Source organism: Lineus longissimus, chromosome 19 (genome assembly GCF_910592395.1).
Source record: "Lineus longissimus chromosome 19, tnLinLong1.2, whole genome shotgun sequence".
NCBI lineage: Eukaryota > Metazoa > Nemertea > Pilidiophora > Heteronemertea > Lineidae > Lineus > Lineus longissimus.
In genome coordinates, this window is record NC_088326.1 from 6,717,710 (window position 1) to 6,734,945 (window position 17,236).

Sequence of the window (17,236 nt, forward strand, 5' to 3'; positions counted from 1 at the left end):
CGCCACTTTCTGTCGAGTTTAACATGCAGATTGAACATGTTTATAATGAAGGGCAGTCAGCCGGTGCCCGAGGAAATGTGCCTAAATGGGACTCACTCGCCCCAGAAGACATTGTGCAATATAAGTTTAATCTAGACAGGGAGGTGAACGCCATTGAAAGAACGGCACGCGACTATTGTAATATATTCAAATGTAATGACCACAGGGAAGGGATCGAGGCTTTACACAATGATATCATGAGTGCATGTTTAACTGCAGGGGAAGAATGTTTTCCTTGTCAGGTCAATGCTCAGGCAAAAGGTCGGAAACCTTTTCCAGGGTGGAACGAAAACATTAGAGAGCTTAGAGAAAGGGCGCTGCTTTGGCACAACATCTGGAAGGCCGGGGGGTCGCAAAGGCAAGGGGTCGTATTCGAGATCCGTAAAACGACTAGGGCGAGATACCACCATGCCGTCAAACTCTCCAAAAAGGAGAATAAGGTAGCTGAGAGTAATAGAATAGCAATGGCATACCTGGAAAAGAATGACAGCGACTTCTGGAAGTTGATCAATAGGGGAAAAAAGAAGAAACAGACCTACGCGGTGAGAATTGATGATGCTATGGATGACAGATCCATCGCGGATAGGTTTGCTGTTAAATATGAGGCTTTATATTCATCGGTTGGTTACGACGAGGATCAGATGAGTGATATAATTAAAGACTTGGACAACGACATAGACTTTAGATGTGAAACTAACAGATGTGGGTGCATTAGCCACACTATCTCAGCAGTTGAAGTTCGATCTGCTATTTTCAAACTGAACAAAGGAAAACACGATGGTGGGAAGACTCTATTTAGTGACCATTTGATACATGGTACAGAGGTACTCGACAAGAAGCTAGCGGAGCTTTTCACGCTCATGTTGTCCCATTCTTACATACCAGAGGCGTTCAAAAGGTCGATTATAATTCCTATCCCCAAGAACAAGAGAAAGTCTATTAACGATTCTGATAACTATAGAGGAATCGCATTAAGTAGTGTCTTATGTAAGGTGTTAGACCACATCATTATGGAAAAATGCCCTCAGGTTTTTTGCACATCTGATCTGCAATTTGGGTTTAAGAAAAAGAGTTCTACCACCCAGTGTACATTTGTGCTCAAAGAAGTTATTGATTATTATCTCTCGCATGGAAGTAATGTTTACGTGACGTTATTAGATGCCAGTCGTGCATTCGACAGGATTGAATACACCAGGCTGTTCAACTTGTTAGTAAAAAAGAAATGTTGTCCACTGATTGTGAAATTTCTGGCAACGCTGTACACGTGTCAATATGTCCAAGTAAAATGGAAGGACACTCTAAGTAGGGTAATTAATGTAAAAAATGGTATAAAGCAGGGTGGAGTAATGTCCCCTATTTTATTCTGCATTTACTCGGATGAAATGCTACTGGACTTGAAACAGTCGAGTTACGGATGTTATATTGGCCAACAATTTGTAGGGGCATTGGCGTACGCCGATGATGTAGTTCTATTGTGCCCCACTAGACATGGCATGCAGGAAATGCTTAAGATTTGTGATAGATATTCCGAGGAGTATAGATTATTGTTCAATGTCATTAAAACACACTTCCTATTGTTTGGAAAAGAAGCAGCCGATACTTTTTTAAGGTGGCAAAACAACAGACTTGAGGTAGAAGATATAGCAAATCACCTGGGCCATATCATAGGCCCCCACGCCGAGCAGACACTTATTGATCAAGCTATTGGTAACATGATTGCCCGAACTAATGCACTTGTCTCTGCATTTGGTCATTGCGACATTGATGTAAAATATCGCCTGTTCAAAACATATGTCATGTGTTTATACGGCAGCGTACTGTGGGATTTTTCTTCTAGGCACATGGATAGACTGCTTACGACCTGGAGGAAATGTGTAAGGAAACTATTCAAATTACCGTATCGGACACACTCAAATTTGTTGCCTACTATATGCCGGGATATCAATCCGGAATTTCAGATGCACAGCAGGTTTTTAAAATTTTTTAAGACTGCTCTGAGAAGTAATAATGAACTGGTTGAACTGTCTGCGAAATTAGTCATTTACGGAAGTAGTTCCTCCGTCGGGGGAAACATCAATGTACTATGTGAGAAGATAGGGACCGATAGGGACAACCTTATTAGAAGGGGTAACAAAGTTGGTGATATCGAAACGAATGACATAGGCAGTGTGATCAGGGATCTTATACTGATGAGAGACAGGGGTGACTATCACCTCTTTGATAGAGATGAGCTGTCAGATACTATTACGCATCTAGCATGCGAATGATAAGTTGACCTTTGCCCCCCCCCCCGCGGCAGAGGATCCATGAGAATTTTTCTTTCATAAATAGACTTTGATACATGTATTTTGTTTTTACGTTCTTGTCTTGTTCAATGCACCTTTTCTTGTAAGCGCACAATGCACAATACTGTAAAATGTACAAGAGTACGATAAATAAACTATATATATATATTTTTTTCAAAATTTCCCGACTACTATTAAGGGAGATATTGCATATTTTCACTTTTAACGTTTGGCCCCCTGGTGGCCAAACCATGAAACGAATCGGACCGAAACTTGGTCTCCCAGGTGTCATTACATAAGGGTACATGTGTACCAAGTTTCAACTCAATAGCTCTAACAGTTACGAAACGTGCCCTGCTAACGGACGACGGACGACGACGGACGACGGACGACGACGACGACGACGACGACGACGACGACGACGACGACGACGACGACGACGACGACGACGACGACGACGGACGACGGACGCCACGGTATGGGATAAGCTCACCTCTGCTAAGAGGTGAGCTAAACATGCACTCGTCTAATTGATAGGCCTCGACCCTCCAACCTATGAATATTCATTAGTGGTCTTGTCTCTATGAGTGAAGAAACCCAAAGGAGGCTTCCAACTTGTCACAGCGTTCACTGACGTTGGCAGATAAAGCAAGCCACAGCCTTTATTGACCTGACCTTGAGACAGATAGCCAAATTGAAGTACGTAATCACAACAGATCTCACTAGCGCATTTTATCAAATGCCCCTCTCACGTGACTCCATGAAATATTGTGGCGTTTGCACCCCATTTCGCGGAGTCCGTGTATATGTTTGTTCGGCATTGGGCATGCCTGGCTCTGAAACTGCACTTAACCCTTAAAGCGCCGAATTAACAAAATCATATTACCCCTGAGCGCCGAATTAACCGAGCATTTTTGAAAATGATTAATAACAACGTTATTTTTGTTACAAACACCATGGAATGTACTGATGATTTTATACAATTGGTAATTCCCGTCGATTTTTGTGACATTTCCCGCCAAAATTTACTAATTAGGGGTTAATTAGTGCAAATACCCATAATCAACAAAAATATGGCCAGAACATACCTCCATCAGCTTTTTATACCTCCCTTGGTATTTTAATATGAAGTCTGGGTCTAAATACATCGTTTCCATCCGATTCCTGGTCGAAGCATCCGTCTAATTAGTCGTAGCAGCGCTAATTACTCCTGATGACGTCATTCCCGCGAAAATGGGGCTTCAAGTTTTTGATAAAATACTCAAAAGCTTGTATAGAAACTTGAAATTTGTTCGATGCCATTTTGTGCTAAGCATCACTGTCGAAGTACCAAAGAGCGTACATGCACACTCACTGCCATCTCTTAGCAGACAGGTGGAACTAAATGTCTGCTGTCGACGATCGTCGCCTCTGGCGCTTTCCCCCTTATGTCGACGATCGTCGCCTCTGGCGGTTTAAGGGTTAAAGAGCTGATGTCTGGTGCCGTGGGACAGCTTATCAGGGACGGCATCGTTGCCAAAATAGCGGAGGCATTATACATTGCAGGAACTTCTTGTTAATTTCATGAAGTACCTACACGTCTTCCATGTCAATGGACTCACACTTTCAGGCCCTAAAACGGTAATCGCGCCTAAAAGAACAACCACCTTGGGTTGGATCTGGTCTCTAGGCACCCTACAAGCTAGACCGCATCGCATTGCTACACTTACCCAACTGTAACCCCCCTGTCAAGGTGAAGGACTTGAGATCCTTCATTGGTGCCTATAAGGTACTCGCTCGCGTTATTCATAACTATTACTTCTCTTGTAATATAGCCTCATCAAATGCTTTGGCTTACAATGTTTCTTCTTGGTTGTAAACCATACATGAGACATAAGCAAAAATATTCAATCCATTTACATGACACCCTGAAATGCCATCATAAGAGTCCCTTTAACATGTTTAAAACGTTTTTAAAGATGGACCAATGTTAACCTGGATCCAATCATGTACTCACAATGAATGCTAAGTCTCCATCTGTCATGCCCAGCTCATTCTTACATAATTCATACTCATCATTCAAAGTGTGGCCAGTAATCAGGGGATCATCTGTGTTGATGGAAAAGTTGACATTGTCAAGGAGGAAGCTGGAAGAAAAAGAAGCGAACTTGATTGTAGAACCTTGTCGCAATGCAATGCAATGCAATGCTGAATTTGACTTGCACATGATAAAACAAAGTTTCCAATTGTTGTATTATTGATTTTAGTTCATACATTGTAGATTTGATACTGTAGTCATAATAGGAGTAGAACATACATGGTATCAAGAATTTATAGAGATTAGTCTTTACTAATTTGATGGTTTGTATCTTGTTTGTATATTATGCAGGCCATTTCGTCAGGTTAAACCCGTCCTGCAATTGCAGTTCTGTTAGGGGCCACTCCTGCTTGAAAAACAACGAAGCTTTGAGCATGTATTCAGGCTTTAAATGCAAGAACTGCCAACTTTACTGGGACCCAGTAACTTTCGTGTATGCCGGACTGGCAATAACTCTGATTAAAAATTTACCTCCTGACAGGGTGTTCTTTGAAGTTTCCACAGAAAGATCCAGTGGCATAGCTGGAATACGGGCAAACTTCCAGATGGATATTTCTTTCCTTGACAAGCTTATAAACATCAGGGTCATCAATGCTATGGTAACCATGGCCAATACGCTGGGCGTGCATTTCTTCAATAGCCTGGAAAGGTAAGTTATCGAAGGTGACCTCACACTTTTTAAAAGTTGATATAACAGAAAAAGCTACAATGCAAAATGCAGTAGGCCTAGTTGCCATTTTTGCAAGCTGCTTGGTAATGTCGATGTGGTCACCTGGAAATGATCATGTCATACTTAAACCGAATCGATTATCAAGTTTTGCAAACTAAAAAGAGTAACTTATTCACCAAAACACGTCAGATTTGTTGAGTAATTGTCCTCAAAATAATTGTAGCACACAGAAGAGCAGTCTTTCCAGAAAAAAAACTTAATTTCTACGAAAAGAGTGACCTAACAGTGTTTAACACATGGCTTGAAATGACATCATTGCTGTAAGCTACATTGTAGGTGCAAAGTCATCAACGTGGTATGCCAATAAAATCTTTATAAATGGAAATATCTCAACAAATATGTTGCGATCCCTATCACATTACTTGGATATTTTCAGGGAGCTCACCATATTCAATAATAGATATTTGACTCTTTTCTTTTCACTGAATTCAGCAATCAACTAATTGAGATATTACAAGTGAGATGGGTTTTTTCTCGGACACCCGATACAACCTCCAGAACTGCTCAAGTTTTGCAGTTGCATACTACCGAGTTTCTTTGAAACCTACCTCCCTGACCACACCAGCAGGTCCATTTTCTCCAGCATGGACTGTCCGACATATACCAAGCTTGGCTGCCTCCTGAAAGGATTAACTCAGAATTACATCGATTGACCTGAAACTGATAACTTTTGTAAGGCCATCTGTAAAGTTTAACTAGCCTATCGGCCTCACTAGGTGCACAATTGGATTGGTTAGACCACAATCCACTGAAATTTGGGTACTGTTTTATAGCTTGATATACTTTTAGCACATCGCCATTGCCAATTGCCATTTGCCAGGTATTGGGCCATACGAATAAAAACACTAGCATTTCCTTGGAAGCAAATCCTTTAAGTAGAGGTAGTATTTGCTAAAAGTAGAAGATTATGCTTGTTTTTGTATGAATAATGTGGACCTTTCACTGCAAATGCTTTGCTAAAAATCATCAAGCAAATGCTTGAAGGTCAGCACCGATGTCGTATTTCTAATGAATGGTCGGCGCTGGTAATCTCTTTCATCTTGTGGTTTTGGTATTGTTAGAAGGGGTAAAGCATCCCGAACTTCAGGGCTTTTCACTTGGCACCTATAAATGACCAAGGTTTTTTAGTTATATGTTTATGGAGAGAAGCACACAACTGACCATGGTATTCGAGGATAGGGGGTAAAGAGGTCTCCTGATGAAAAGATGTTTGCGAAAGTGCTAAGTGTTCTGTCCTCGTTGACACATTCGTGTCATGGGTAGGTATGAACTAACAAGAGGCCCACGGGCCTGGCGCTCAGCTGGATGACCTAATAGTAATAACATAGGACTGAGGGTGAAAAGTAGTAATTAGTGAGGTTTCGCAACCACCCGTTTAGGCCCTACGACGACGTTTATCTATTGTGTGAGTTTACCTGAACAATAGATAAACGTCGTTGAAGGGCCTAACCGGGCGGTTGCGAAACCTCACTAATATCGGCTTTATACTACTGTTTGAAGGTCAAGAGAACATGTTATACCACTAAAATTTCCAATGCAGAGCTGCCAGCTGGATGAAATATGACTGAGCTAATCATCCATGGTATGTAAATATTACAGGAGGCAACGGAAGATATTCCTAGTTCAGTATGTTGTATCGGTAGCTTTACAGACAAGAAGTGTCAGAGAGGATGTGACTTCTCCATTGACAACTGTAGTATGTCCAGGCTGGGTTGTACGTGCTGTAACCAAGGATACAAAATGATGTCTATAATTGAGAGGTATCCTGATAACAGAGGTCAAAATAAATAGAATTGACCAGTTTGGGACTTACACCACACTCTTTTCTTTTTAATAAGGTAGAGATTACAGGAGTCAACAAAATTAACTTTATTGAGAGAAATTGACCTGTCCTGCAGGTGATTGGAATTTACAAAGGGTCGTTTTTCATGACATTGTGCTCTACTGCATATCCCTAGTGAGTCGATCGGGAACCAATCTATTTTTACTAGCATTATACCTGTGGCGCAGACAGGTTCAAATGGGCTATGTCTTGAATAGACTGAATTGCGATGAAAATCTAATGCAATGTCTCGGGCAAGGCACTTAGTCGACAGGCAAGCTAGAATTTCAGCACCGTGTGTCAGGTTCCCCACGCCTCTTCAGATACATCAAGTATTGAAAGCCGTGGTGAGCATATAAAAAGACCATGGTCACCTTAATTTGAAAATCCCTTCATAATCAAGGGCTACCTCTGACTAAAACAGCACCCATAAACAATAGACCACCAATTTGACCCTAGCTCCTAACTGCGGGAAAACCCAAGTCCAGCAACCAAAAATACCAAAAATACATTTTTGTTTACATTTGAACTGCACACATGCGTTTGTTTACAATTTCATTTCCCGCGAAATCTCGAAAATCAGGTGACCTGCAATCGTGGATTGAAAATAACATCAACCTGGGTTCAGCAGGTCAGCAGGTATACCGGCTGTTCCAATCATCCCCCTATAGCCAGCTATTCAAAATGTAATGTTATTCACCCCACCCCACAGGGAGTGCAGGTAATTGATTAAGCACCAGCATAACTTAACAGCAATGGCTTGGCTTCTGTGAGTGGTAAGGAGAATTGACAGTGTCCGATTAAAAATCCCTCATTACTGCTCCGCTGAAGTAAATTTTTGAATAAAACCAAGACGTTGCATCAGGGTAAGGTGTCACCACCATTCATGCACAATTTCAAGGCGATCCAACGCCTCTAAGTGTGACTTTATTTGTCCCCCTTCTAATATTATTATATAGATTCAGACCAGCGATGACGTCATTTCTGGCGATTCCCTACGTTGTCCAATGAGCGCTTTTTGAAGTGTGCCATTTGGCGTGCATTAGCCATGTTATAGCATGCAATGTATTTTATCAGCGCTGCCAATTGCCGAACAGAATGCCATAGCTCCGTCAATTTTGAATCAATTTTGATAGGAGTAACATTATTGTGTTGCTTGGAATGTCTACTTTTTACTCATGTAAGAATCGTAGTACTAAAAACTAAAATGCAAACAGAATCATGCCGATTCACTGCACATACTGTGGGAATTCTCCACTTCAAAATAATTCGCGAACAGAGCGTGCACTTCTAATATCGTTTTTACAGAATTGTGGCCAAATTTTCAAGAACTAATTTCTGAAAGAAGTCCCTAAAGACCTTATGACTACCCACAGAAAAGGAAGTAGTGATAATATTGCCTACTTGACTTCTTTTTAGCAGAAAATTGCTTAATTACCATGTTGCAAAGTCAATCTTCCATCTTTAGACTGGTCACAGTTGGTATGCTGAAATATAGCCTGCTTCCTTGCCAATTCCATGCACAGAATACAACTGCGCAACTATACTTCATAGCCCGGGCTTTTGAATCGTCAAAAATTCAGTTAAATGTGCCTGTAGCGCCAACTGGCGGTGAAAACTAAACTAATTCCATTACAAGGAAAAATGAAAAATTATCAAAAAATATTCGGCCAGATGTGAAAACAATATTTCCTCTGTGGACCGAGGTATAAAGGAATGAAGTTTAAACTTCCTGATTACCTCATTCGCTTAATGAGGTCGGATCGCGCTGATTTTTGGTTTCTGAGTTCATCTTGGGTTACGCCTAATTTAGCAGCGTCAACGAAGTGCCTAGGCCTTGTGGTTACAAAATGCCCAAAAGTGACACGGAAGGAAGGACAGACACCATTCCCTTAGTAATATTACCAGCTTCGCTGACTTTGTCAGCTGAGCTATTAATATGCCATTTCCACAGGAAATGGAAATTTTATGTCGTTCATTCTCTAACCAGGTCAGACTTTTGCATCGAATCCAACAACTCAGGAAGGTGGGTAGATGGTGACTTACCATCTAGTGAAGTGAACTGTCTCAAGAGCAGAACCCAGCGGATGAGACCAAGGGAACCCAGAAAAAGATAGCTTGGGGATGACCCGGGCTAATGATCAAAAGACCCTTTGAGAAAACAAAGGAAAGCATAACTGGGGAACCCACCTCTCCTCAAGCAGGGGAAAAAACCTCATATGGTAACCGCTCAGCACATTTCGTCAAGACGCACAATGTGGACTTACAAGAATTGCTGCGATTTATAATAGGGGGCACCCAAAATGGGACCCACGGAATAACCCTAAAGAGACCTAGGCAGCTTAACCCTATGACATCCAGACGGGGCGAGTGCGCGGGCAAGATTGCCCTGACAAATATCTATGTCCCCCCTTTTTGAAACTCAGGGGGGGGGGGAAGATACCCAGAGAGCAAAGATTTGAAGAGTGGGCTAGGCAGGGAAGCAACTAGACTAAGTGCTGAGCTGCGACAATTGGACAGAGAGACAGCATACCGCCTGTTAACGCGGAACAATCGTGCATAAAATAATGAGAGAAAGTGGAGTGGGAGCTCCACGCATCTGCATCTAGAACCTAATATAGCGCCACTCCCTTATACTCTGCCCAAGAAGTAGAGATAGCACGAATCTCATGGTCTGCTATGACACCCAGGCGGTGAAGTTCTGGAGAGACAAGTGTCAGAGAATAGGCCAGCCGGATGGTGGCCACTAACAACCTGGTGACCATAACAGCAGCTATCTCCCTAGTAAACCCCTCCCGATAAGCCACAAAGAGGCGCTTCCTGCCGAGGCAAATGGCAGGCTCCATGGTCTTATCAAAATAGAACTTCAATGATAGGACAGGGCAGAGAGTTCTGTTCAGGAGATCCCTTGAGACCGTAGCGGTCAAGGAGGGATGAAAACTGAGTGCCTGAAGGTGTGTGGCGCCTGGTTTTTTGCAAGAAAACCTGGGACAAATTCCAGGACTGCGCCACTCTCATTAAAAGTCAATTATCAAAGGCTAAGGCATAGAGCTCGGACCCTCTCTGTGCCACCAAAAGGTGGTCTTAAAGGACAGATGTTTAAGATCTGCATGGTGCATAGGCCCAAATGGGAACTTAATGAGCGCCCTTAGCACCACCGAGAGATCCAATTTAGGGGTACACTGAATGGAGTGGAGACGCTCCAGAGACATATTGCAAAGCAACGACATAGTGTGAACCGAAAACTTTCGGACCGAGAATAAGAAATTCAAGAATTGGAGGAAGTTGGGAAGAGAGGGAGCGACCAGAGAAACTCCGTGCTCCCTACACCAGTCTCGAAAGCCATCCCACTTACTGTCGTATGAAGCAAGTGTAGACTGTCTCTGAGGCTGAGCGACTTTACGGATAACGTTCTCCTAAAAAGCCTCTCTCTCTCGAAGGAAACACTGGATTGTCTCCAGGCGTGAAGCCTGTAGAAAGAAGGGACTTGATGATAGACCCTACCAATCGGGTGATACAACAGACGGTCCCAACCTGGCTGACAGTGGGGATGGTCCGTCAGGGACTCCAGTAAGACCGGGAACCAAGCCTGGTTTGGCCAGCACGGGGCTATCAGACAAACTCTGACCTGAGAACCTTGCCACTTTGTTCAGTCCAGGGAGCAGCAGAGTGGTTGGCGGGAATGCATTAGCATTGAGGCCGCCCCATCAGGTGACAGGCTGTCAGCTCCCAAGGCTTCCTAGTCCGGAAGAGGCGAATACTACAGGGGGGAATCTCTTGTTTAGCCGGTTCACAAACAAATCCACGACCGGGGCATCCCACATCCCTGCCAGACGGGAGACCACCTCGCAGTGAAGGGTCCATTCCGTCTGGACAGATGGTCTGCCCTGGAAAGGGCATCAGCAAGGATGTTTCTCTTGCCTGGGATGTGACAGGGGAGGAGCTGAATGTCCAAGCGGCAACAAAGCTGCAGGAGCTCCCAAGTGAGGCAACACAAAGTGTCGGACCTCATCCCTCCTTGTCTCCGAATATAAGCGACCACTGTTGAATTGTCGGAAAAGAGAGAAACCCTGTGGCCTCTCAGCTGAGACATGAAGGCCTTCATGGCCAGCATGACAGCCTGCCTCTCAAGAATGTTGATCGAGAGGCGCGAATACTCTCCTGACCATGTGCCCTTGGTGGTCAGGTCCCTTTCGTTCAGATGGGCGCCCCAGCCATAGAGGGTCTATCAATAGCCTGGGAAGAGACTTGAAAATTTTGTGAAAAGTCGAGAGAAAACCGCTAACAAAAGAAAAACGGGGAGGAATGATGAAAAAAGAATGATCTCACCCGCGTCCCGGAATATTCTCCTTCCCTTAGGTGCCCTATAACTCGATATAACAACGCGCAGAGGAAAAAGTACTGAATAATGGGGGCTTTCACGAGGCAGAGGCTGTATTGGGGCGCCGCCTAGGTGTAGCTATGTGAACTAGCTCATCACTTTTCTATCACAAAAAGATTAATTTTTCCTCGGGTGTGTCCGATAAGAGTACACATGCAAAAGTCGGACCTGGGCAGATTATGAACGACATAAAATTATCCTCAAAAATAAGAAATAAATTGCAATAAACATATAAAACGTGCACACATGAATTTTGGCGAAAAAGACCTGGTTTGTCAATCACATTCTAATTTACAATTCGGCATTCTCAATGGGAAAGGTTCTAATTCATGAAGTGAATGTACTCTGAACAATGTGGACATATTTTCATCATTCCCACATAACTGTTCTACAGTCAACGTCCAACGACAATCCCACGCAACAAATAGTAATATTAATTCATATCAATTACCTTAAAGACCTTTGATTTGATTTCAAAAGCAGTTATTGAGTAAACGGACATCACCCCAAGTATCCACGAAATAAACGGACAAATGACCACAAAAACAAATTTTTTCCCAAACACTAGCGATTTATACCAAATAAATCTGACAGGAGACAAAACTGCATACAAATTTAGATAGGCTATGAAAAGTAATAAGAACTGTAGCAATAGACTTTAAGGAAAAAATCGATGAAGAAAAAAATTTTGAGGCAAAAATAAGGATCACAATCGTGAACCAACAATGTTCACTGCCAATCCATGCATCAGTTGCCTGCTCAAGATTACAAATATAATAGACAGTGATGCAGTTTGTTTCTTAGCAGTGCGTTCAAAGGAAGTTTTCATTTTGTGCTGCATGAACTATATGATGCGATTATTACACTTAAGAGCCAAATCATCATTATTACTATAAATGTACATGTATGCTACTTCAAGTTTACACAGCAGACCGATCTAGACCGTCCCGTGTAAACGACCCTTTAGTGTACGAGTTAAAAGTAAAAATGGTGAGTACAGTTCAGCAGGTCAGTGGTGCGGTATGAGGAATATCATTTCATGTACTGCTCCATTGGTCAGCTGCAGCAAAAAGGTTAAAGTTTGCAGTCACCATCAACCACCAGTCTGACAGTAAAAACACAGTCCACCAAGGCTGACGAAATGAGCTCACATTTATGTCTGCGTGTGGGGTAAACAACGGCGAGGAAATTCAGCCATTCACAATGCAGCTCCTGCGCAGACAAGAGGCCCCGGCTCTGCAATGAATTTGCCAGGTAATGCCAGTGCATGGATGGCTCTTTGGAGGATGACCAGACTACCCCAGAGCTATTTTAGGGATGGCGACTTTCTTGTGCATGCTCTACATTATTTTTGAATCGATCAATCACAGTGCATATGGTGCTTGTGATGTCAGGCATGGAATGTGATATGGTTGTTTACTTTGAGCCTGACAAAAGAAATGCATGACAAATGAAATGCCTCCATTTGAAGGTAATGTCGATCTCTCTTGTAGAGGAATGGGCTGAAAGATCTAGTGATAACACTGTTGATATCACTTACTTGAAATACCCGGACATGGTCTACATGCGTAGCTTCATCACAGAGCTGCTCACTGCCAGCAATATCGATGCCGACCACACCATCATTTTTGAACTTTTGGCACAATTCAAGAACCTCCGTAGACCATCCTGAGGAAAAAACAAAGTTCTTGTACATGTTAAGGACTTAAATGATAAAGGAGGCAAGCCCTTAATATTTCTAAACCCAGAAAGGGGCAAGGCATTTCAGGTAATAGCAACCAATTCAGAAAAACAATAATAACAACAGAATAAACCAAGGTTGACCCAATAAAGTATACATTTTCCGAAAGCTCATAATGTTATCTAAATATTCCTGATTTGAAATCAAGAAAGAAACAAGAGTTTAACCACTAATGAAATGGCCAGGGGCCCTTGTGCTCACGGTCAAACCAAAGTCGGTATGACATGTGATGTATCGTTGCTTGGAGTAAGTACCATAAGAATATCATCAAAAACAAGTCACTAATAAACGAGATATTGCACTTTTTACCTATTTTAGTTTTGGCCTCCTGGTGGCCAAGTTGAGTACCAGATCAGATCGAAATTCGGTGTCTGAGGTTACATGACGTAGGGAGTTATGCGTACCAAATTTCAAGTTCTAGCTTTAGTGGTTAAGAAACGTGCCATAGTTACAATCAAATGACCAATTTACCCCATTTGACTTGACCTCTGCGACCTTGAAAGGCAGGTCAGATCAAAAACTCATATGATATGTGATGTATCCTTGCTAGGTGAACATACCATAAAAACGAATCACTAATAAGCGAGATATCACACTTTCTAGGTTTTCACTTTTGGCCCCCTGGTGGCCAAGTCGAGAATCAGACCGGACTGAAATTCAGGGTCACAGGTCAGCTGACCTAGGGGTTCCTTTGTACAAAGTCTCAAGTTCATAGCCTTGGGGGTTAACAAACGTTCCACAGTTACGCTCAAATGGCCAATTTAGACCATTAGACCTCTGTGTACGTCAAATCAAAAACCCGTACCATATGTGATGTGTCCTTGCTAAGAGTATCTAAAATAAAATTTTTACCAAAAACTAATCAGTAATTAGTGAGATATGGCACTATTCAAAGTTTTGGCCCCCTGGTGGCCAAGTTAAGAATCAGACCGGACCGAAAATCAGTGTCACAGGTCATCTGACCTAGGGGGTAATGTGTACCAAGTTTAAAGTCCATAGCTTTAGTGGTTAAGAAACGTGCCATATTTACACACAAACGGCCAATTCACACCATTTGACATCTGTGGTATTGAGTTGGTATCGTATAGTGGTTTTTGAGTTTTACTTGTGAACAAATGAACTGTACACAAGGAGTTCCATTTGATAACTAACCTTTATTCATGATTGTGAGATACAAGACAGTGTAGGGCGAAAGTAGACTAAACAAACAGGTCAACACATGTTGCAGCTGACCCAGGGGTCAGCAAGCTGATTCCACGGTGAGGGGAAATGTAACCGATGCTTTGGATAGCAACTGTCCAGGTTATTCAGGGTAACATAATATTTGACATCCTCCCCAAAGCGACAAGAAACCAATCTAATACTATCAATACAGTTTCAAACATCAAAAGTCTAAATCTAAAATAGTTGTGAGTAACTAGAGTCAAGCATGCTACAAACAGGTTCACAGATTTTAAAAACAGATTGAGTCGTGACCTTACTTTCAACTCTGAGTGGTTTGCGCCTGGTCCCTAATTTTGAGACCAGCAATAGCCGCTGCATTGCGAGTGGGCCTACTGGCCTGCGGTCTGCTTGCAGAGTCATTAATGTCCTTGTTTAATTCAATGTTCATCGCAAGTGGGTAGAGATGAGCTACAGCCCTGTTTGAAGTTCCAGAGTTTGTTTTGACTTTGGCAGCACGTGAGAGCCCATCCATTCCCATCAAGATTTCAGTTACAATCCCCAGTTTCCAGTCACGCCGCGGCTGATCTTTGTGTAGAATGATTACAACATCTCCAGTTTTGATGAAGTCAGTGTTTGTACTTTGCTTTTTAATTTCATAGACGTGGCGCTCTCGTAGTGAGGTGAGGTATTCATTCTCAAAACGTGTCTGAAAATTCTGAATTAGTTGCGCGCTGCGATATGCCACTTTTTCTAAGTGTTCTTTACCAGCGTAGTCCTTGTCAAATTGAGATTCATCGATCTCTTCCCTTGGTAAGAGTTCTATCAGGTGGCCATAAACTAAGTGGTTTGGTGAGAGAATGTCTAATTCCTCAAGTTCGGATGAAACGTAAGTCAGTGGCCTATTGTTTACTATTGCCTGAATTTCTTTAATCTGCATTTTCAGTTCCGCCCCACACACACTAAGGCTTTTCCTAAAACCTTTTTGATTGGGTTTTTGCATGTGCCAACACACCTTTCATGAACTCCAGCCATCCAGCTGGCCTGAACTGGGATGTATCGGAATTTGATCCGTTTGTCCGCGAAGTGACGTTGAGTGTCCTGTTTTGACACGAGGTCATACAGACGTTTTAGTTCAGTTTCACTGCTTGTGAATGTTTTCGCATTGTCACAGTATATTATCGAAGAAACTGAGTAATTGGCACAAAATCGACGAAATGCCCGCAAAAATGATATTGTTGTCATGTCCTCCACTATTTCTAGGGCAATGTGGCGAGTAGAGCAACATGTAAACAGACATATGTATACTTTCCTAGTTTTGCCATTTGCCTTTATCAACAAATATCCTGTGAAATCAATTGCAGTGGCGCTGTAGGGATGCTTTTCTTCCAGCCTGAATTTTGGTAAGGGCCGAGCCTGTGGCGTTTGATATGATCGACCTGTGACTTTTAGGCAGATCACACACGAGCGAAGAACTTTGCGTACTAAGCTACACATTGATGTTATCCAAAATTCTGTCCTAATTTGTGCCATCGTTGCTCCGGCACCATAATGTTTTACAGTTCTATGTGCATCAAGAATGATCAGTTCAGTGAGATGAGAGTTCCTTGGAAGAAGAATTGGTAGTTTATGTTCATGATCATATATAGGGTGATTTCGCACCCTTCCCGCGCAGCGTAAGAGTCCGTCGTCCGACAAGACAAGTCCTAGTTGGTGCACTAAAGGTGGGAGGTGCTTGAGGTTCGTTTTACCTTTTTGGGCCATCTCCAGCTTCCTTATAATGTCCGGATAGGCAGAGTGTTGGGCTGATTTAACCCATTGTTTTTCAGCGGCATTCAGTTTGTCGGCAGTCAGGGTATGTGGCCGACGGTGAAAGGCAGAATTCACGCATGCTGTAACACACAGAAGTTTCCTGTAATCATTGTACTGTTCAATATCTATCAAATTGTCAATGCCTTGACGGCCACTTGGCTGAAAGTCGTTTTCGATTTCAATCGCTGTCGCGAGTGTTACAGTGTTAATGGAAGAATAATCGATCGTGGGTTGGCTTAAGGGCCAATCATTGAGGTCCATTCGTAGCCAATCTGGCCCGGATTGCCAGGTAGATTTCTCAAGTTCACTGAATGGAGCTCCTCGGGACAGTATGTCGGCCATATTGTTTGCTAAGCGTACATGATACCACCGTTCGATTTAGCGTGTGACCTGATGAGTTCAACACAATTTTTCACAAACGGAGTCAGTTTTTTTTCTGAGCTTAGCCAGTGTAGGCCCACCTCGGAATCAGTCAAATAAAACGGTCTGATGTCCGGGTAGGTTTTGCCATAGGTTTCCATGACCCAACGTGCGTACTTGACACCAATAGCCATGGCCTGTAACTCAGTTTTGGGGGTGGTAAGGCCAGAGCTGGAAACAATCTTGTTCTTCGAACCTATCAGACGCACGGTAGAACCCTGTTGGAAATACGCGACACAAGCTGACGCAGTTTTGGGACTTGCGTCACAAAACACAATCAAATTTAGTGGTTTGTTCTGATCCATGGAGAGTCCGTGAGGAAACGACAGCTTTTGAGCTAAGCGATTCACGGATGTTTTTCCAAGTTTTGTTTTCGTCTTTGGTCAGTGGCTCATCCCACGATTTGCCCTTCTCCCAGAGTTCATTTACGAATTTCCTAGCGGGACGATTAGCGGCGCCACTAGACCAAGGGGGTCAAAGACAGATGATGTCTCCGACAGAACACAACGTTTGGTGGGAGGTTTGGAGTCATCAAACTCCTTATCCATATGTTTGAGAGTGTCAGTCTCCGTGTCCCATTTTAATCCAAGTGTTGGGACCGCTGTAGCCGACTTGGTTGCCATATTTTCGGCCTTGGCGTGGTTGGTGAGTTCGGACGAGTTACTGGCCCATTGCCTAAGGAGGAAGGACCCTTCCTTCATGATTTTTCTGGAGTGTTCGTAGTAGGCCAGGGCCTCAGTCTGGGTGTCAACCGAAGATAGCAGATTG

The 17,236-nt window shown here is 42.9% G+C and overlaps 1 protein-coding gene across 2 annotated transcripts in view; it reads right to left on the bottom strand.

Moving 5' to 3' along the window:
• LOC135502981 (adenosine deaminase-like) overlaps positions 1-17,236 on the bottom strand; it is a 110,640-nt gene that overhangs the window by 12,452 nt on the left and 80,952 nt on the right. For both annotated transcript variants that reach the window (XM_064796217.1, XM_064796216.1), the window contains exons 5-8: positions 12,875-13,002; positions 5,680-5,751; positions 4,873-5,042; positions 4,321-4,450 (exon numbers count right to left, since the gene is read on the bottom strand). In XM_064796217.1, coding sequence (XP_064652287.1) covers positions 4,321-4,450; positions 4,873-5,042; positions 5,680-5,751; positions 12,875-13,002 — 500 coding nt within the window. The remainder of the gene's footprint in view (positions 1-4,320; positions 4,451-4,872; positions 5,043-5,679; positions 5,752-12,874; positions 13,003-17,236) is intronic.